The 21,560-nt window shown below is 32.6% G+C and overlaps 2 protein-coding genes across 2 annotated transcripts in view; both read left to right on the top strand.

Moving 5' to 3' along the window:
• Positions 1–15,769, top strand: part of LOC112710990 (naringenin 8-dimethylallyltransferase 2, chloroplastic) — a gene marked incomplete in the record, with an annotated part of 176,568 nt that extends 160,799 nt beyond the window's left edge. Inside the window, 1 exon segment of the mRNA XM_072200759.1 lies at positions 15,681–15,769. Coding sequence (XP_072056860.1) covers positions 15,681–15,714 — 34 coding nt within the window.
• On the top strand, positions 238–1,758 carry LOC114925883 (probable phospholipid-transporting ATPase 8). Its single transcript, XM_029295349.2, has 2 exons — positions 238–637; positions 1,414–1,758. The coding sequence occupies exons 1-2, from the start codon at positions 449–451 to the stop codon at positions 1,627–1,629; spliced, it is 405 nt and encodes a 134-aa protein (XP_029151182.1). The 5' UTR covers positions 238–448; the 3' UTR covers positions 1,630–1,758.
• Positions 15,770–21,560: the final 5,791 nt, after the last annotated feature.

Genomic DNA, 21,560 nt, shown 5'->3' with positions numbered 1-21,560 from the left:
AATACAGAGCTGATCATCTCCTGGAGCAACATCGATAGTGGAGGAAGCCATTGCGACGATTAGAGAGGATGAAATCTTTTTCTTGTTTTTTGAGTTATTATGTGGCTTGATGTCTTCCTAGTGGCGTGACTCATGTGTTCCTTTGAGTATGGGTAGGGTTTGGGATAACTAACGATTTGTATGACTGTTCTTATATGATATGAGTGGGTCAGAATGTTTTGCTTTTATTGGCTTTGTGATGATTTTTTAGATAGGGGTGTTTCATTTTAGTGATGGTTCTATTCGTTTGTTACGTGTTTGTTTTGGGTTTAGGGTATGTTTTGGTATGTTTTTCTATGTTTGTTAATGAAATTTTCGTCAATGTTATTGTAGATGGAGGGTCCTCTCATGATTTTTGTGTTTCACCATGGTGGAATGTTTAAAAACTCTGTTGATGAAAACATGATATATGAACATGACAAAGTCACTCTTTGAGCAGTTTATGAGGGTTGCTAATTTCTATTTCTTGGTCATTGGTGTCTTGGCAATGACAAAGCTTGCTCCATACACTGCTGTCAGCGCAATCGTTCCTCTCTGGGTCATCGTTGGGGTGACCATGGTCAAAGAGGGTATCAAAGATTGGCGTCGCAAGATACAGGTGCTCTGTTATCCTATTGTGATTGTGAATTTTATTTTATAACGTCAATAACAATTACAATTCCTTCAGTTTGTTGTCTTAAATCCTGCTGTGGAAGTTTGTATTAGATTCAAACTGAATCATGGTCTCTTTTGTGTGTTTATATTTACTATTTATTTGTAGTTTAGAGTCCCTGTAAAATCTATGGACTATAGGACATTTAACTCTTGAATTGAAGATTACCAGGAACTTTTACAAAGATTATGGAATATTTCGGTTATAAGAACTGAAAGATTCTATTTGACCTTAGTACTAATGAAATTGGTGAGAGAAATGAAATGGTCAATTTAGACGAGTCATGATCTACGATGGACAGCTTATTCAATATAATAAATTCTAATATCTTTTAGATAATCTCTTGGATTCAGTCTTGTACAGTTTTCTATAAAAAAATTGTGGTAAGCAACATTACCTGCCAAAACAGTGTCTATATATATTTTTATTAGGCCATGATATGTATCCTTAAGTTCAGTGCAAATTTAGTCATGGTTTATTTAATTTTTTTTACTTGTGTAATATAATATTTATAATGGAATCAAACAACTATGAAACGGGATAAACAACTAGACATGTTGCTTGAGGATCATTTAGCATTTAACTAAAGATTATAATTTCTGCATTGTCTGTCTGATGATCATTATGCGGTATGGTTTGGGAATAGGAAAAAAGTTAGTGTTTATGGCATTATGGCAAGCTATCAAGTTGATATATAATTTGGCTAATGGTTAATTTTGCAGGATGAAGTTGTAGCTACGCCACCTAAATTACAGGTGATTAAAGCGAAAGTAAGAGCTGGATTCTCCCCTAAACTTACTGCAGCTACACCAGTGGCTATCTCGGCTGAGACCATCAAAGAGACAAGTTCTACAACTGCTAAAAAGCTGGCCAACTTTATGATTTTTGTGCTTATTCTAGGCTTTAAGAACCCAAGAAAGAATGATAAACTACTTTGATTAGAAAGCAATGTATGGGGCTGCTTTGGTTTTTTTTTTTTTTTTTTGTACAGGACAAATGAAGTACCATATTAAATATTGTGGTTATGTGTAATTTGAAAGTTGTATGTACCATTCTCTTTTGGTGTAGCCTTCATTTTTAAGATTGGATACTTTATAAATTTGTTGTGGTACTTATCTTTAAGACAAACAACAACAACAACAACAACAAAGCCTTGTCCCACTAAGTGGGGTCGGCTACATGAATCAAACGACGCCATTGTGCTCTGTCATGTATCATGTCTACAGAAAGACCGTTTACATGTAGATCTCGTTTGACCACCTCATGGATGGTCTTCTTAGGTCTTCCTCTGCCTTTCGCCCCTTGTTCATCTTCCATCTCATCCACCCTCCTGACTGGATGTTCTATCGGTCTTTTTCTCACATTTCCAAACCACCTGAGACGCGATTCAACCATCTTTTCCACAATGAGTGCTACTCCAACTCTCTCCCTTATATCTTTGTTCCTTATTTTATCCAATCGCGTATGACCACTCATCCATCTCAACATCTTCATCTCTGCCACACTCAGCTTATGTTCGTGCTCCCCTTTAGCCGCCCAACACTCCGCACCATAAAGCATAGCCGGTCTTATAGCGGTGTGATAGAATTTATCTTTAAGTTTTAAAGACACTTTTTTGTCGCATATAAAACCAGATGCACTCCGTCATTTTGACCAACCTGCTTGGATCCTATGATTTACATCCTGTTTAATCTCTCCATTATCCTGTATGATGCACCCAAGATACTTAAAACTTTTAACTTTTGGTAGGATGTTTTCTCCAATCTTCACCTCTATATTAGGGTTTTCCCTTCTCGGATTGAACTTACATTCCATATATTCCGTCTTGCTACGGCTTATGTGCAGACCATACACTTCTAGAGCTTCTCTCCACAACTCCAACTTCTTATTTAGGTCTTCTCTTGACTCTCCCATAAGGACGATATCATTGGCAAAAAGCATGCACCATGGTACTTATCTTTAAGACAATGTGACAATTAGCCTTCAATGGCAGCACAATGTTATAACTACTTACTTTGATTACTTACTCTGTTTATGGTTTAATCTTATAGCAACAGTGATAGTAATTAATTTGCAATATTCCACAATGCCAGTAATTGAGAGTTTGGAGTTAATCTTAAACAACACTAATCAAACATCTATTCTCATTCAATCCATCACACTCAATACACCATTACATTTCAACAGAATTGTGTTTACTTGGAAATACATATCAAACAACAAAGGATCACATTAATTATAACTATCACAAACATGAAAATTATTAACAATTTCAAAGATCTAACTTCATCTTTTAAACTACCCAATCTCCATGCCACCTTCACCTTCCATTCATCATAGTCACTTTCAACTTGCAAATCAGTTCTAGAATTTTTCTTTGCATCACCTTCAACCACTGCTTGATAGTCATCATCATCAATCCACTTAAAGTAATTACAGTGACTGTCCTTTTGCAAATTGATAAATCAGAGAAGAAAACAATGAAAAAACACCCAATAACACATAACAAGATGGAAAACCTTGAACTTTTTCAACACCACTCACCCGGTACCTTGGAAATGCATGGAATAATCTATCTGGATTTTCTGCTATCCCAGATTTTTTATCACAGCCTTCAACCCGCAGAAACATGATTTCTCATGAGTCTTCCTCCTCATTCACATTGAAGTGCTGGAACCATTGCTGTCGTGCAACGGAAACGACACACCACCACTACGACCTCCATTTCCCGTCTCCATCCTCCCGGCGACCCAACAATTCCAAGTTCTACCCAACTATATGGCCATATGATTGTTGACCGTGACTTATTTATCATCAAATTTAGGATTAGGGTTCATCATCCAAGGGATTAATTTGAATTGTTTTCATATATTTACCTTGTCAGCAACAATAGCGTACACGTAGGCGTCGTCCACGTGGGTAGTTAACGAAACACGTCATCAAATGTTAGCCACATCAGCGAAGGAGACGACGGAAGGACGAACGTGGTCATGTCCGTCATCTTTCGAGGACGATTTTGATTAACTTTATCTTTGAGGGATGAATATGGAGATCGGGGTATCTTTCAGGGACGGTTTTGACTATTAACTCATAAAATAACATAACAAATCTTGGGCTCTTGGTCGATGATTATAATTCGGTGATAGTATTTTCTTAATGTTACGAATTTTCTTTATCTTCTTAGAGGTTGGTTTTCGTTTTCTCTTTTTTGTGATTTCTCATTTTTGTTTGCCTGGGACTACTGGTTGTTTCTTCTAAGATTTTTTTATCTTGGTCTTTCGAAGAATTTTGCTTTTGCCGGCGTGAAAAGGATCGTCCGTGTTTTTGCTGTTTAGATGTGCTCTCCCTTTTTTCACAATTTTCTTCGAGGTTGGTTTTCGGTTTATCTTTTTCGTGAACTCTCATTTCTGTTTACATGGGACTGCTGGTTGTTTTTATTGAGGTTTTACCTCCACTATCATTGTCCTTTTTTTGTTTTGTTGAAAAAGGTTTGCTTTTTGACTTTCTTGCGAGTTTGATGCTTGAAATGTTTAAGAAAGTTTAATGATGAAAGATCCTACAAGACTTCTCTTTATTATTGTGGTTGTTACCTTTTTATTTATGTATTGTACTGCCCCTAATGATGTTGCTTTAATGCAGCGATGGTGCATAAGAGAGGCACTATTTGGCTGCACTGTAGAAAAAATTTTGGAAAGAGCAGCTTTCTTTTGGTTTGGTTGATTTACTCGACCTGCTGTGTACGAGGTTCGACCTCTTATAGTAACGATTTTCTTTTCTTTTCCATTTGTAGGTGTAGCCTTTATGTCTCGTAGACTCGTACTATTCTTACGAGTATGTCAACCAAAGTCCCCCCTAGTCTTCGAGTTTAAGTAGACACCATTGTCCTTTCTTGTGTTTCTGTGACTGATAGGGAGTATTGTGAGAAATTTTATAGGCATCATAGCATATATGAGAATAAGGAGGATGAGAGGAACTATGAATTAGAAGCCCCCTATAAGAACCGAGAATTAATTAATCATTTAATTAAAATAAAATAAAAATATGATTTAGGTGCCTGGATTAGGTTCGAAATTTAGAGATATTAATTAGAAAATATAAAGATAAAATTTGGATTCAGTGAATTTTTTCGAGTGGGAGAAAGTACTTTTCAGTTGAAAGATACGTAAAAACGCGTACCGGTTTAATTGGACTGGCACTGTGAGTAAGAAAACAAACATAATTATGAGTAAATAAATTTAGGAAATTCAATTATTAATTTGAAAGATAAAAATAGATTAGAGTTGCAAATCGGGCACTAATTCTAAAGGTTCTGTCTAAAGTTAGGCCAAACGGACAAAAAACACTAACGAGTTGAATCGGGCCTAAGTTGGGCCAAACCCAACTTATAAACACACATTAAATGAGCATTTCAGCTCATTCACTCACCAAAGAGGGTGAGGGCACACTGAAATTAGAAGGGGGGGAGAGAGCTCCATGTCACTATTCATTTCCTCCTTCAAAACTCCATAACTTTTGATCCGGAGCTCTGATTGATGAGCCATTTGCGGCCACACAAATTTTGCGTCAGACTCTTCATTTCTAGCTAAACAAAGTTGATAAGAACTCAAATCTCACACTCCAATTTTTTGCCCTATGTAATTCTGTGATTTTGGATTTTGATTTTGAGAAAATTTTGTGATTTTGGTTGTTTATGTGTGATCTAGTTGTGGGTTATTGTTGAATTTTATCCCAATTCACAATGAGTAAGGTAAGAAAGCTTTATACCTTTGTCATTTGTGTATTTGAAAATTCTAGGTATTGATCTTTATGAATTAATTGTGTATAGCTTGATAATTGTGATATTGGGAGCAAGTGGAATTTAGTTGGTGGCCTGATTGAGCTTGGTTGTGATCAATTGGTGGTTTTTGTACATATTGGGAATGGGCCAAAGTATAGTTTCAATTTTCTTTATGTAATATGTAATATTTCGTGACACTTAGGATAGTGGCTTTAAGATAAGATTGAATGATGTGGTTGTGTGATTAATTGCATGTAAATATTATGGTTGATGATGATTTTGATGAAGGTTAAAGAAGTTGTATACGGTGGAGTATGAATATTGATTATTATGATGATTGTGATAATTGGACAAATTATGATGTTAATAATGGGTAATTATTGATATGTCGATGATTGATGATGTTGCTATTGATAGATGATGAGAAATTAGAGAATTTATGATGAGAAATTGATGATTGAGGTAAAGGATTAATTGAGCATGGCTCATGTGGTTGTGAAATGTTGAATGTTGTTTTGTGCATGTGAATTGATGTGGTGAGTGAGAGTTGTAGTTGTAAAATGTTAGTTGTTGTTATGTGTATGTGAATTGATGTGGTGAATGGGACTTTATGATGGGAATTATGAAATTAAATGCACAAGATAGTTTTGGTATGTGAGTGGAATGGTTTAAAAGTGAGAATTGTTATATTGAGGTTTGGTTTAGTCCAAAAAAAATTGAGTTTTGCAAAATTCTACATAAACAGATTTTCTGGCAGCAACTTTGAAAGCTTTTTGAGAATGATCTAACCATCACAATTCAATGGGATTAGTTTTTATTGACTCTTTGTGATGTGTAATCAATCTTACAAAATTTGGTTAACTTTTAACGGTTAGATTAGGAGATATGAGTTTTTGAAGTTTGTTTCTTCAATGCTGATTTTCTGCTACTGCATAATCAAACCAGCAACTTTCCAAGCTTATATCTCCCAATCCTGAGTACATTTTTGAGTGGAACCAAAATGAAATTGAAACTGAACCTATTTTCTTGTTTATATAAAAATTTCAGATTTTAATAAATTTTGTAGAAGTTGTGCTTGTTTTAAAAATAGAGCTCTTAGTTGTGTTGACAGCAAAACTAATTTTTGAAAGCAAACTTGTAATTAGTATAACTTTCCAGAAAAATGATTTTTTTATGGGACTTGATGTGATTTAAAACTCTATAAGTCCAATTTATTTCTGGAAAATTTCAGATTCATCAAGTGAAAATATGATTTTTGGTGAATTTTCTAAGAACAGGATAGCGTGCTTTCTTGGTGCAGAAATTTTCAAACCTGAAACCCTTGTTTTGCTGAAAAATGGTTTTCTTCACTTTTTCAAGGATTCTCTAGCTTTCTAAATTTCTTTAATTAATGTTTAAGATTTCTATCTAGTAATTAGATCCTAAGACTATTAGAGGTGAGTTAGTAAATTAAATTGATAAATTTCTGTTATAAGTTTAGAAGACGGTGATTAGGTGGTGCACGAAATTGACTCCGCAATATTCACACAGATAGACCGGCAAGTGCACCGCGTTGTCCAAGTAATACCTCAGGTGAGTGATGGTTGATCCCACGGAGATTGTTGGTTTGAACAAGCTGTGGCTAGCTTGTAGATCTTAGTCAGACAGATAGAAAAGATGATTATTTTTGTAGAAAACACATAAAATAGAACTAAATAAATAAAACGTTACTAGATAGATGCGAAAGCAGTGATGAGAGAATGGTTGAGGCTTCGAAGATGCTTCTTCCTTCTGGATCAACTTTTCTCACTGTCTACTCCAACTTCTGATGATTCATTCCATGGCAGGCTGTAGATGACTAACGCCAGGTCAGTGGTCATTAGCCTCCTCTGCTTCAGATCAAATGTCGGGTCAGCGGTCATCCAATCTGAACGGGGGTGAAGCTCCTACAGTCCATTTCCTTGGTGATCCTACTCAAAACACCACAGACAAGGTCGGATCTTCTGGATCAGGGAATGCTGCTTCTTGGTTCTAGCCTATACCACACAGGTCCTAATCGCCTCGCACCTCGACTGCATAGATGTCTCCAAGTACCCAACAAAGCCGTGGATTAGTCGTCTAAGAGATGTATAATCAAGCTTGTGGTTCAATACTATCCCGTCATGGACTTGCAAGAACCCATGTAGAATAAGGATGATTGTCACCAGTCATCCCATTCATAAGGTTGAAGAACGAAGATACATATTAGAATAGAATCAAGACATGATTGAAATAGAACAATGATATTATTAATCCATAAAAGTTAGCAGAGCTCCTAACCTTGACTTAGGAGGTTAGTGACTCATAGCTTACAGAAAGTAATGTAAATGAAAATATGACATAAGGTAGAAGATCCTAAACATGGTTGATCTTCTCCTATATATACTAATCTAATAACTAGGAAGTACAAAAATATGATAGAATGGTCTTGTAGTGCGAAAATCCATTTCTGGGGCCCACTTGGTGAGTGTTTGGGCTAAGCTAAGGGTGTCTCCACATCCTAGGGTCCTTCTTGGGCGTTAAACGCTAGGTTTGGACTCCCTTTTGGGCGTTGGACGCCAGCTGCTCCCTTTTGGGCGTCCAATGCCAGGAATGGGGTGGAGAGCTGGCGTTGAACGCCAGCTTTAAGCCTTCATTTCCAGAGCAAAGTATGGACTATTATATATTACAGGAAAGCCCTGGATGTTAGCTTTCTAATGTCGTTGAGAGCGCGCCATTTGGATATCTGTAGCTCCAAAATTTTTCTTCGAGTGCACGGAGGTCAGATCTTGACAGCATCTGCAATCCTTTCTCTGTCTCTGACTTTGACTTTTCCAAACCTCTCCAATTTCAGCCAACATTTACTTGAAATCATCATAAAATGCACAAGCTCAAAGTAGAATCCAAAAATGTGAATTTTACACTAAAACCTATGAAAATATAATAAAACTTAAACAAAACATAATGAAAACTATATGAAAATGATGCCAAAAAGCATATAAAATATTCGCTCATCATAACACCAAACGTAAAATATTGCTTGTCCCCAGGCAATAAAAAAAAGAGAAGGATACAATAAATCTCAGAGTTTTCAATGAGGCTCCCCGGGTGGACGCAAGGGTTGTGGTTTCGCCCCACTTGCCCTGGGTTATGATGAGTGATGTATAAAATGTGCAATTATGTGATGTCTAGGTGATGATATGGTCATAATGAATGATTATGGAATGTTATGAATGAATATTAAATGACTATCTGAGATACAAGTTTCCCTGTGTGAAAGTAGTGGCTAGCCACCACGTGCTCCAGGTTGAGACTCGATACTCTACTGACCCTATGTAGTAAGTATGGCCGGATACTGTGAAAGTTCTGGATGAGCTTGCCCCCGTGGATAAACACCAGTGTGAGTGTTGTATGATTATGATTATGTTTATGATTGAGAATTACTTGAGTTAGGGATGCACGACAGAGGGACGGCCCAATGGTTAGCTACCAGGACTTGTCGGGTTGGCTTTATAACTGACAGATGAGACTCATCAGCCACTAGGACAGGCATGCATCATATGCATCTATATGTCTTGTTTGGATTGCCTAAGTGATTGCATAACTAAATGCTATTTAATTATCTGCTATATTTGAATCCTATTTATGATTTCTCTGTTTGTAATAATTGTGTTTGTTGCATTTGGTTCTGCTATATTTTTGTTTTTATTTTATTTATTAATTATTTTTTAAAATTAAGTTAATTAATTTAAAAAGATTTAAAATTTAAATGTTATATTTTTAAAAATAAAAGAGAGAGAAGAAGAAGAAGTTTTCAAAAATTAAGAGAGAAGAGAGTTAGTTAGGAAGTTTTGAAAAAGAAGAGAGAGAAGATAAGATATTAATTAAGAAAAGATTTGAATTTAAAATAAAAAAAGAAATAAGATCAGAAAAGATTTGAAATTAAAATTTGAAATTAGAAAAAAGATAAGATAAGAAACTAAAAAGATTTGAAAAAGATTGAATTTTAAAATTTGTAGTTAGAAAAGATAAGATAAGAAATTATAAAGATTTGAAAAAGATTTTAAAAAGATAAGATTTTGAAATTTGATTTTGAAAAAGATTTGATTTTTAAAATTTGAAAAAGATAAGATAAGATTTTTAAATTTTGAAAAAGATAAGAAAAAGATAAGATTTTTGAAAAAGATGAGATTTTTAATTTTGAAAAGATTTAATTTTTGAATTTTGAAACTAAGATATGATAAGATAAAAATTTAAAATTGAAATCTGAATTTTTAATTAAAAATTTCGAAAGATAAGATAATGAAGTTGAATGAGATATGGATTTCAATTCAACATTTTCAATTCCTAGTATAGTTTCGATTTCTAAAATCAAATTTGGTTGTAGTTCAGATTCTTCATGTATTTCCATTCTTAAGACTAATGTTGTTGACCAATCTTGCGTCGATGTATCCCAAGCTTGCTTTGTAAGTAACTCGATTCCCGATTCGGTTGATAATAAAGTTTGTTTTTCTTCATATGATTCAGTTGATCTTTCTTTCGATTGTATTTATGATCTGAAATCTTTGGGTTTTAAAAAAACTACAGTTAATGATGATCATATCAAAAAGGGTTTTGAATCTCAAGATCCACTTGAAGAAATTAATTTAGGATCTGATTGAGATTTCAGACCTACTTATATTTGCAAACACATTAACGAGCAATTTTGAGCGAATTTGATTAGTCTCTTGATTGAGTACAAAGATTGTTTTGCTTAGGATTATGATGAAATGTCTGGTCTCTTTTGTTCTGTAGTGGAACATCGATTGGCATTGAAGCCATTCTCGTGACTAGTAAAACAAGCACCTCGAAGTTTTGCTCTTGAAATCAATCTCAAAATTAAAGAGATTAAAAGATCCACGTGCTATAAGGTCTCTGGGTGTTTGGACGCTGGGCTCTGCTCTTTGGGCGCAGCTAGCGTTAGACGCCAGTTTTGGGCCTTCTAATCCGAAGCAAAATACGGACTATTATATATTGCTGGAAAGCTCTGGAAGTCAAATTTCCATAGCCGTTAAGAGCGCTCCATTTGGACTTCTGTTGCTCCAAAAAAGCTCTTCCGAATGCAAGGAGGTCAGATCCGGACAGCATCTGCAGTGCTTTCTCTGTCTCTGAATCAGACTTCTGCTCCAACTCCTCAATTTCAGCCAGAAAAAAACTTGAAATTGTACAAAAATACAAAAACTCATAGTAGGATCCAAAAATGTGAATTTAACACTAAAACCTATAAAAACTTAATAAAAACTAAATAAAACATACTAAAAACTATATAAAAATGATGTCAAAAAGCATATAAAATTTTGGAAACATATATCGACGATGTGATGGTAAAGTCGAATCTGATGGACCAACATCTCGATTATTTAAGCCAAGCAATTAAAACGATGCGACAGAAAGGTTTAAAGATGAATTCTTTGAAATGTGCATTTGGGGTTTCGGTAGAAAATATTTTAGGATTTGTGGTACAAAAGAAAAGAATTGCTATTGATTAGAATAAAGCTAAAGTAATTTTAGAGTTGCCATGCCCTATGTCGAAAAAAGAAGTTCAATCGTTTCTAGGAAAAGCTAACTTCTTACGACTAGGGATGGCAACGGGGCAGGGCGGGGTGGGGAAAACCTTCTCGCTCCCCGTTCTCGCCCCCTAGATTTGCTCTTTGTCCTCGCCCCAATCCCCACTGTAGGGGAATATTGTCCCCCATCCCCATTTTTTGTGGGGTCCTATTCCCAATCTTCCTGTATTGATCATTTATATGAAAGTTCTAATGAAAAATAAAAAAAATATTATTACAACATACAAAGACATAGTCATGCAGTGTTGAAAAGGGGAAACAACGCCGCGATCAGAGACAATAAGGCGACGAGGGGGTGGCGACACGATGAGCACTGAGTAGGAGTGGCTAGGTATAAGGTTCTGACGTTATGGGAGATTGGGATTTGCGAGTTTTGGCCTTCTGGGGTGACTGGGGAGTGGGACGACGCAGTGTTAGTGTTATGGAGAGAAGGGAAGACACTTTTGAAACTAGGGTTAGATTTTTCAATATATATATGGTATGTAAAATGACTAAAAAATTTATATTAGAAATAAATTATTAAGGGTATTTAAGTAAATTTAATAATTCGAAGGATTAGCGGAGACGGGACTGATGATTAGATTTTTGACGGTTTAGAATTTCACTAATGAAATCTCGTTGTAAAGTATAGTTTCTAAACCAAACAATAATCCTTTCATACAAAAATTTGTTTGTCACAAGTACAAACCCCTAAAATCTATAAACCGAAGTATTTAAACCTCGGGTCGTTCTCCCTAGGAATTACAATAAAGTGTCTTGTTATTGGTTGTGAGTTATTTTGGGGTTTTTATAAGAAGCATGAAAAGTAAATGGCAATGAAAATAAACTAACAACTATAAAAGGCTCTTGGCAAGGTATGAAAATTAGAAGTCCTATCCTAGTTATCCTCCTCAATTGTGATGAGAATTGTTCATTGCTCCCACTTAGTTAACCTCTAACCATGGAGGAAAGTCAAGTGGATGAATTAATTTGATTCCTCAAGTTCTAATCAACTCCTAAAGGAAAGACTAGCTTTAGAGGCATTCAAACCAATTAGCAACTTCTAATTATCAATCAACAAAGGAATTAGATAACTCAAGAGTTACTAATTACTCTACCTAGGCCAAGAGGAACAAAACCTACACTAAAATCCAACCAAGCATTTCATCAAACACTTGGAAGGAACAAAAGAAAAGCATGGTAATTTGAGAACAAGAATAGAATCTAACAACAATTATTGCAAAGAATTAACAACAACAATCAAGGAAATCACAATTATCATGAATTACCTCAAATTGCATTATTGAAAGAGAAAATAAAAGAACAACAATCTATCCAAAACAAAATGAAGAATTACAATTATTAAAGCACATAACTAGAAAGAGGAAGGGGGGAAGATTAAGAATTGGCAAAGGAAAAGTGAATCAAAGCATGAATTAAACCTAGATCTAAGAAGAGAGATTAACCTAAACCTAATCCTAATTCTAGAGAGAAGTGAGAGTTTCTCTCTCTAAAACTAACTCTAAACTAATCCTAATTATGCTATATGCTTCCAAGATTGATTGATTATTGCCTTCCCCTTAATCCTTCATCCTTTTATTCCTTTCTCCTAGCAATTGGCGCCAAAAATGGGTTCAGAAACCCTCTCAAATCGCCAGGCACGTGTTGCATTAATGAAGTCATGTGCGGTCATCGATGCGTGCGCGCACGGTACGCGTGCGCGTCCCTGGCCGATTCTGCAATGTGCGCGCGAGCGCCTTGTGCGCGTGTGCGTGCTTGGCTGACTCTGCTTCTTTGACTTTTTATGCTTCTCTCCACTTGTATGCTTCCTTCCTTGCTTCCTTTGATCCATGCCTAGCCTATTTCAATCCTGGAATTACTAGCAAACACATCAAGGCATCTTATGGAATCAAGGAGAAATTAGAATTCATCAAAATAAGGCTTAAAATTGGATATTTATAGGGGTGGGGATCCCTTTCCGTCATCTATTCCTGATTAGGAAAATGCCTCTTGTTCTCGTCCCATCTCTGTAGATATTAAATTTTTAAAAATATAAAAATCACAATTATGATAAAATTCTATACAATTTAACTCAATCGTATCAAATCAAACTTAATTTGAACACATTCAACTTTAAATCTAATTTAATATTATTCAATTAAATCTTTTAACATACAGATTAAAATAAAGGAAATGGAAAAGTTTTCAATAAAATAACGAGTTAATAATCAAAATCGTTTTGGAAAGATATCTCAATTGCTATATTCGTCTTCGAAAGATAAAGTTAATAAAAATCGTTTCTGAAAAATAACAAACATAATTACATGTTGGGTGATATATTTCGTTAACTGTTTGCATGACATACTATCAAAATGACGCCATTTAGGACTGATTCAAAACGTTGCAAAGCATTACTCCCTCTGTTAACAACCATTTCTCTCTATTTCGCTCCAAAACATATGGTCTCTCTCAAGTTATGCCCTAAGCCTTTGACCCAACATTTAAACCCAATCTATAATTTATATTTTATATTCAAAATATTATTTATTTATTTATTTTACCTAATCTATAATTTTATTTTTATTGTTATGTTATCGTTGGCATTTTAAAATATTGTAGAGACTTATTATGTTATTGTTGATTATTTAAAATTTAATGTTGCGACTTGTTATATGTATTTAATTTTTTTAATTTACAAAACTGCAAATCCAAGCCAATTCAAACCGTTTGAAATTGGATCAGATCGGATCGAATTTTTTTTTAAAGTCATCCAATCCAAACCACACCGCAAGTAAAATTAATGTTCGGACCGGATAAATTTTTTACTCAAAATCGATCCAAACCGCACTGTGAACATCCTTACCGACCAATATGGTCACTATAATTATAATTTTTGTTAATATCTAAAAGCTCACAATAGACGAAAGTGTGTTTTTAGCAAAAAAAGTTATTATGACTAAACGACTAAAATAGAACGAAAGAAAATATTTTAAATAAAAATAAAATATTTTAAATTTTAAGGACGAAAATAATATTTTTTTCTTTATATTTAATAGCTATTTGAGGTAAGAGTTCCACGAAAAATATTTTATTTTACAATACCTTAATAAATAGATAAATTATTTTATGTTATCTTAAGTGGCCTTCCTCAATCTCCTAATTTTGCCAATTAAATAGTAAAATTTTAATCCTGCTTGTCAGTATGTAACTCCTAAAATATATTAAAAGAAATGTTTTGAATTATATATATCTGTTATAGTACATATTAAAATATTAATTTGAAATACTTTGGACCTTACATTTTTTCATCAATTCATTTAACACGTAAAAAGGAGTTTAAGACTCTAATTTACTAACCAATTATTTTAATTTTCCCATGTAGACGTATGTACTTTATTTGAACCTCCATAATCATGTTCACTAATATCAAGTGAAAATAGGATTACTTCATTATTATTGTAATAAAGTTTTGATTGTATTGTATCATTCAATTTGTAATTAGGTGATAGCACATGGCATCATGGCTTTGATCTTTTGGTATCGTGCTGATTCTGTGGATTTAAAGAACAAAGATGCTTCCCAATCCTTTTATATGTTTATCTATAAGGTATGCAATAACTTTACACTCTAAAAAAATATGAGAAATTAGTTTTCTAGGTGAAGCCAATATGTTTCATAATGGAATTTACATGATGATAAGTTGACCATATATTTTTAATACAATTTTTTTGATAGAATATTTTTCATACAATTATATTAGGTGTATATAAAAATTAATTATTAAAATTAATTATTAGTGTATAATACACATTAAAATAAATATATATTAAAAATATATCTGTACTAAATGTATGTTAAAATTAACCACCAAAATTAGTCACCAGAATAAAATACACATTAAAATATAAAATATACATTAAAAATAAATTAATTATACATGTATTTTATACAAATATATTATGGCTAATTTTAGTGGTTGATTTTGATATGCAAATAATATTTTTTCTAATAATAAATTAAACTGCATACATATGTATTAAACAGAAATACATAAATAACTAATTTAGTAATTAATTTTTAATGTATAAATATTATTTTTTTAATATAATAATATTTGAAAAATAATAAAAAATTTGTTCAACCAATCTAAAATTATTTTATTTAGTATTTATTAAATATTACTAGAATCTGTTATTTGTTTGGAGAATAAAAATATTTTATAACAAAAAAATATTAGCAAAAATAGCCAAAATTTAATATTTTTATTTTATTTAATATATTCTATAATAAATAAATATTAAATAAAATAAATTTAAGTTATTTAAGCTGATTATTTTTTGTCCAAATAGCATTAATATTTTGAAAAATAAGTAAAAAAGGGATTTATGGTTTAGCGATTTTGGTGCTATGATGTTTAAATAGACAAGTAGAGAGGATAGAGATGGAGATAAAAGATCCTTTTACATAACTACTCAATCAATTTAATTTATTACGTGATTGAATGATGCTATCCAAAAGAGATCTATCAACTATCATGCCTTTGAAAGTCAATGTTGATCAAAGTTATGAATGCATGTGAATATGATTATTGCTAATTCACATGTTTTATTTTATTTTTTCAGCTTCTTTTTGTGGAGAACATCCTTATACTTTTCGTGAGATGAAGATGCACAAGTATTATTAATATAATAAATAGTGCAAACTTTTCTATATGCTAATAATCTTGGTTAGGTTGATTATATATTCATATATATAAACTTAGTAATTATCCTTTTACATCAATTAATAGCTTTGCTTTAGTATCAAATGGAAAATATTTGGATGTATGTCTTATAATTTTGGATAGGAAAAGTTTCATCATACATGTGCATAAATAAAAAAACATCTAAAGACAAAATTCCAAAAATTCATTGCATGCATGAAACTAGCTTTTCGATCAAGAACAAATACAAATATAATGTGAACTACTTGAAAAACATTATATAGGGAGTCATGAAGTATCAAGAGGCACAGTTACTAACATTTTAAGAAGAAATAATTGTTAGCTCCAAAAACCCAAGCCCAACAGAGAGCGATTTTGAATATCAATAGAGATAAAATGGAAATAACAAATTTCATTGAAAATGATTAACTATGGGCTCAAATGTGTAGGTCACAAAAATGGGCATTAGATTCTGGTGTACCATACACGAAATAAGCCAAAAAGCGTGTACCACGCACAAATTGAAACCAAAGTTAGGCTATATAAATCCTGCTCTAGCGAAAGTGATGTTACAACTCCAATCCACTCTTCTTCTACTTCATCTTTCTCTTCGTGAAGCCCACTTTTATACAACTTGATATCATTAATTTTTGTTGTGAAAATAGCTTCTAAACACATATATGTGATCGTATATCTGAATAGAAAAATTTCTTATACAACTGAGGGTGTAACATTTATGTGTGATGACCCACTTTGGATAATGATTCTTCTGCAATTATTTATGTAACAATTGAAAAATCTAATTCTGATGAACACTGGGTTGATTGGAAAAAATGAGATCAGTAACCTGACTTACAGGATGTCAATTGCGGTAACCAGTTCGTTTGCTTATTACAGATTAAATCGGACCAGCATGTGATGTTTTCGTATCATCGGAGCATTGCAAGCATTTATTCGATGGAACTTTGTGTGAAGCTTTAAGATGTCGGTGGCAGCTCATGTAGTTCGAATAATGCGGAGGAAATTCGAAATTTTGGTACGGCTGAATCCATTTCCTTTCCAAAGATTGGTAGGGCTCGTAGTCCCACTTTTAACGCCTTCTTGATGCCGAAACAGAATGCAAAAAATCCTCACGGATGTCCCTCCCTCACCACCCATGTTGTATCCCCAAGAGGTATTGCTGTCGAATTGGCAGACTCGTCTGATGAAGATGAGATTGAGGATGATAGCGGCGAAAAAGCAAAAGTTATTCCTGAAACACAATCTCTTCATGGCGAAAGGGTTATCCCAACACAGGCCGAAGCGGCAAGTATGTTGGAGGTAGGCAGTGTTTCCAGTAGCACTCCCGACCACTTTCTCACACTGAGTCTTGGTGCAATGAACTCGACAACCGCGGAAGACATACCAAGCAACTATGCTTTGACCGGAAAAATGGAACTGGAGAATGGTTTGAAGTTTCTGAATAGAGAAATAACGATGCTTACTGTTAAGAACTACAACATGCTTAGAAGTGCAGAATACAAAGTGGTAGAGTCAGATCAAACTCGGTATGTATGTCGATGCAAATTTTTTGGTGACCAATGTCGTTCGATGATAAGGGTTGCAAAGACGAGGGCTTGAAGATTTTGGAAAATCCGAAAATACCACAGGCCTCACAGTTGTTTGGCAACTGCGACGTCGCAAGATCATGCTCAATTTGATAGTAATGTCATATGCCAGCATATATTTTTCATGGTTCAGGCAGACGCAACCATTTGCGTAAAGGTGTTGCAGGGTTCTGTAGAGTCAGTGTACGAATACAAGGTGTCTTATACGAAGGTTTGGCTAGCAAAGCAAAATGCAATAACTAGAATCTATGGAGATTGGGATGACTCATACAACCAGCTACGGAGATATTTCAACGCGTTGCAAACTTTCATTCCAGATATGAAATACACGTGACATTATTCAGTTTTTGACCTTGTTTGTGTTGTTACTCTATTTTGACAACTAAGCGTAATCGTGTTAGGTACAATTGTCGATCTACAAACCCGACCATACTACGTGGGAAACATGCTTGACCGTGACAGTGTCATGTATTATTAAGTATTTTGGTCATTCTTTTCGTGTGTTGAAGCATTCAAGCACTGCAAACCACTGGTTTCAGTTGACGGAACACACTTGTATGGTAAGTACATAGGCACCTTATTGATGGGAATAGCACAAGATGAAAACAACAACATACTAGCCATAGCTTTCGCTCTTGTTGAAAGGGAGAATACAGACTCTCTGTACTTCTTACCAACCTAAGAAGGCATGTAGCGACAAAGTCAGGGATTCTATTTATCTCTGATAGGCATGTAGATATAAAAGCTGTGTTAGAGTGAGATGAGTGTAGATGGGAACACAGTGTTTATTATGTCAGACATATTACCTCTAACTTTGCAACAAACTTCAAGAGCAAGAAAACCAAAAGGCACCTCGCCAACGCAGCATACTCGAAGACACAAGAGTAGGTGCAATACTACCTTGAGTTAATCAGTAACGAAGATCTGGCCACGTCTCCGACAATTATGGCTTGGATTAGAGGATTAGAGTCGGTTGAAATAGAAAAGAATCGAAACACAATTATTCAACATAATGTATCAAAGATAAAATAAAAATAAATTTGCCACTAACAAAAGTACTGATCAACAAAAAAACATTCACATAACATACTAAATTTATACATTTTTCGAGCATAACAATTATTTTTTTTATTAATAAAAAAACTAACCTTCAGATATAAATGCGTAAAAATAAAAATTTCATCCAACCTATTAAAATATTCTTTCACATTAATTTCACTACTACTCATTTTAATAAATAATAAAAGTTTTTCACCTCAATATATATTTTTTTTACAACACCAGAAAAACAAAAAAAAAAACACCACACTTCTTCTCTCCTATTTTCTTACCATCCGAATTAACCCCATTCCTTTTACCCCTTTTATATTGATGCATCCACAACCCTCCAATTCATTGCCTCCCAAACCTCCACTGCATGTTCGTACGAAAATCATCACTACTGGAACTTGCTGCCATTACTGTCCCATCCCCATTTTGTGTGCGCTAGTCCAGGAGTGGGCCATTTTGTAACCGCCGTCAATGAGGTCTCCACTTCGCATGTGTCAGCCTAGAGTTGATCCAATTCGTGGTTGGTGAACTTGGCTTTTTTCATTTTGTGTCTGCCTCGCTTGGAATGGGGTGTTAGATGTGCACAATAGTCATTGCATTCATTTCGTGTGTATCTGGATCAAAATAGAATGTAATTTTATTTCGTGAATGCTATTCTTAAAATGGTCATGTGTATTTTGTGTAAATTTTTTTATTTATGCACATACCAAAAAATAAAAATTTTTTTATACATATTTAAATAAAAAGGCCATTACGTGTGTGCAAACAATAATAATAATTTCGTTTTAGAAAACTTATTTGGTAGAATCATTATTAATTCGGTTGGTCAAACTTCAATATATGTGTATGTTCACTAATGTTGTGATGTTTGACAAGAAAGAAATTATTAATTATATAATTTAAGTTTTATTTCATGCTTTTCATTAAACAAAAATCTTCCGCTTTTTAATTTGATTATGGAGGCAAAGCTGGTCCTGAACTTGGATATGGGAAAGAGTGGTACTTAATATTGGTGTGGTGTCAGACACAATTCGGATTCAGCGACTTCTTGAACTTAATTCAAAAAACAAATTAACAGAAAAAACGGATCATCCGATTTCATGTAAGTTGTCAAAAAAAATTTTGATCATGAAAAAATTACAGGGTCCGATTTACTTTATGTGAATTTCAGATCCTTCCTTCATGCAAAACGGACCCTCCGATTTGTTTCCAAAAATTTAAAAACAAAGAATTCGGATGGTCTAATTTTTTAACACTAAATCTGAACAAAAAATTGTCCCACAAATTAGTGTAGCACCTCCATCATTCATAACCTGGTACAACACCTTTACCTCTTCCATAACCAAAAAAATCAGCCAAAATCTTCTACTTGCTGTCAACTATAGACTATTATATTAGATTAAATTGATCCTTACTGAGATCAATAGATGAGAAAATATATTAGATTATTATCCTTTCCCCTTCTCTCATTTTTTCCTGTTCTTCATAGTCATCTTTGGCTCAAATCATAAATGCAATAAAACTATATTCAATACATGGATGTGAATGCATAACTAACTTTGAAATTAACATTCATAAAATTAGGTGTTAAATTTTTTATACAAATAAAAATAAATTATTTTTATATTTATTATTTAAAAATAATATTTTTATGTATATAAAAATATAATTAGATATTAGTATAAAATATTATATTGATAATTATAAAATTAATTTAAAATTATTTTTTTAAAATAATTAAATTTTAATTTTTAAATTTTAATTATAACATTAATATTCTCTCTAAGTTATATATAATAAAAATATCGATTAGATAGATAAGTGGTAAAAATTTAAAACTAAATAAAAAACTAAAAAAATGTGTATAATAATAATAATAATATTTTTTATTTGAATTATATTATTTTGTTAATTTTAATTTTCGGTAGAACAAAAAGATAGAAAAATAGAAAATGAGAGAAAAGAGAGAGAAAGATAAAGATGAAGAATTCTTTTATATAAATTAGTAATATAAAATATAAATTATATATAGAGTGAAAATGATAGAGAAAAATGGAGAGAGGTAGATGAGAGAATTTAGGAAGTGAGTTTATTAATTTTGAAAAAAAATATTTTTTTAATTTTAATAAAAGAGTGTCATATGATACATTTGGTTATTAAATTAGATAGTAATATATGATACATAATATAGGCATATTTCAATTTTAATTTTAATTTCAATATTTTATTTTTAATTTTAATACAATTATATAAAGAATGTCATGTTGCACATTTTAATTGTCAAATTCGTAATTAGTCATTGATAATGATATATAAAAGAGATAGAGTGGTTGAAAGAACGAGAAAGATAGAGAAAGGAAGAGAGAAAGGGGAGAATCCTTTAATTTTGGAGAAAAAGATTTGATTTCAATTATAATGAGAGAATGACATGTGATATATTTTGATTATAAAATTAGTGAAGGAAGGGAAAAAAAATTTTATTTTAAGAAGAAAAGATTTGATTTCAATTATAATAAAAAAGTGATACGTAACATATTTTAGTTATAAAATTAGTAATATATAATAGATTATATGTTAATTTTTTTTAGCTTCTTACGATATTTTTTAATTTAACAGACTAAAAATTAATTTTTTGTCAATTAAAATTTAATTTAAAAATTTGTCACTAATTAATAAGGTGTTATATACATAAAAAAAAATTTAATATCAATATTTATTTAAATAGACTAATAAATTAATTATTAAATCAACTAAAATTGGTTAGAAACTAATTTTAGATCTGAATTTGAAAAAAAAACTTTTAAGTTCCTATAAATAAAATAGATACCCGAGGCCTATGAAAACAAACATGAAACATTAGAAGAGATGAGTTAAGAGAATATACCTAACAATATATTGATTTGGTCAAAACTTAACAAAAATTGAGATTTTCACTATATCACATAAATGATATAAGATAGTAGTATTTATATGGTTTATTTATTTTCAATATATTTATTTTCACTATATCAAAACCTAACAATATATAGTAGTATTTTCACTAAATTTTCAATTAGGTTTTTATATATATATTTTTTATTGAGTTCGTATGTCATATCAGATTTTGTAATTAAGTCTCTATCATGACAAAAACGTTAAAATTAATAAAATA

This window comes from Arachis hypogaea, chromosome 1 (genome assembly GCF_003086295.3).
Source record: "Arachis hypogaea cultivar Tifrunner chromosome 1, arahy.Tifrunner.gnm2.J5K5, whole genome shotgun sequence".
In the NCBI taxonomy this organism is placed as follows: domain Eukaryota; kingdom Viridiplantae; phylum Streptophyta; class Magnoliopsida; order Fabales; family Fabaceae; genus Arachis; species Arachis hypogaea.
Note: the sequence above shows the minus strand (reverse complement) of the source record. Positions and strands in the feature narration are given on the sequence as shown.

Bases quoted from the DNA above. Each gene is read 5' to 3' on its own strand.
- LOC114925883 (XM_029295349.2), top strand. From the start codon at position 449: ATGAACATGACAAAGTCACTCTTTGAGCAGTTTATGAGGGTTGCTAAT. The intron at 638-1,413 runs GTGCTCTGTTAT...TTAATTTTGCAG, and splicing joins ATTGGCGTCGCAAGATACAG to GATGAAGTTGTAGCTACGCC.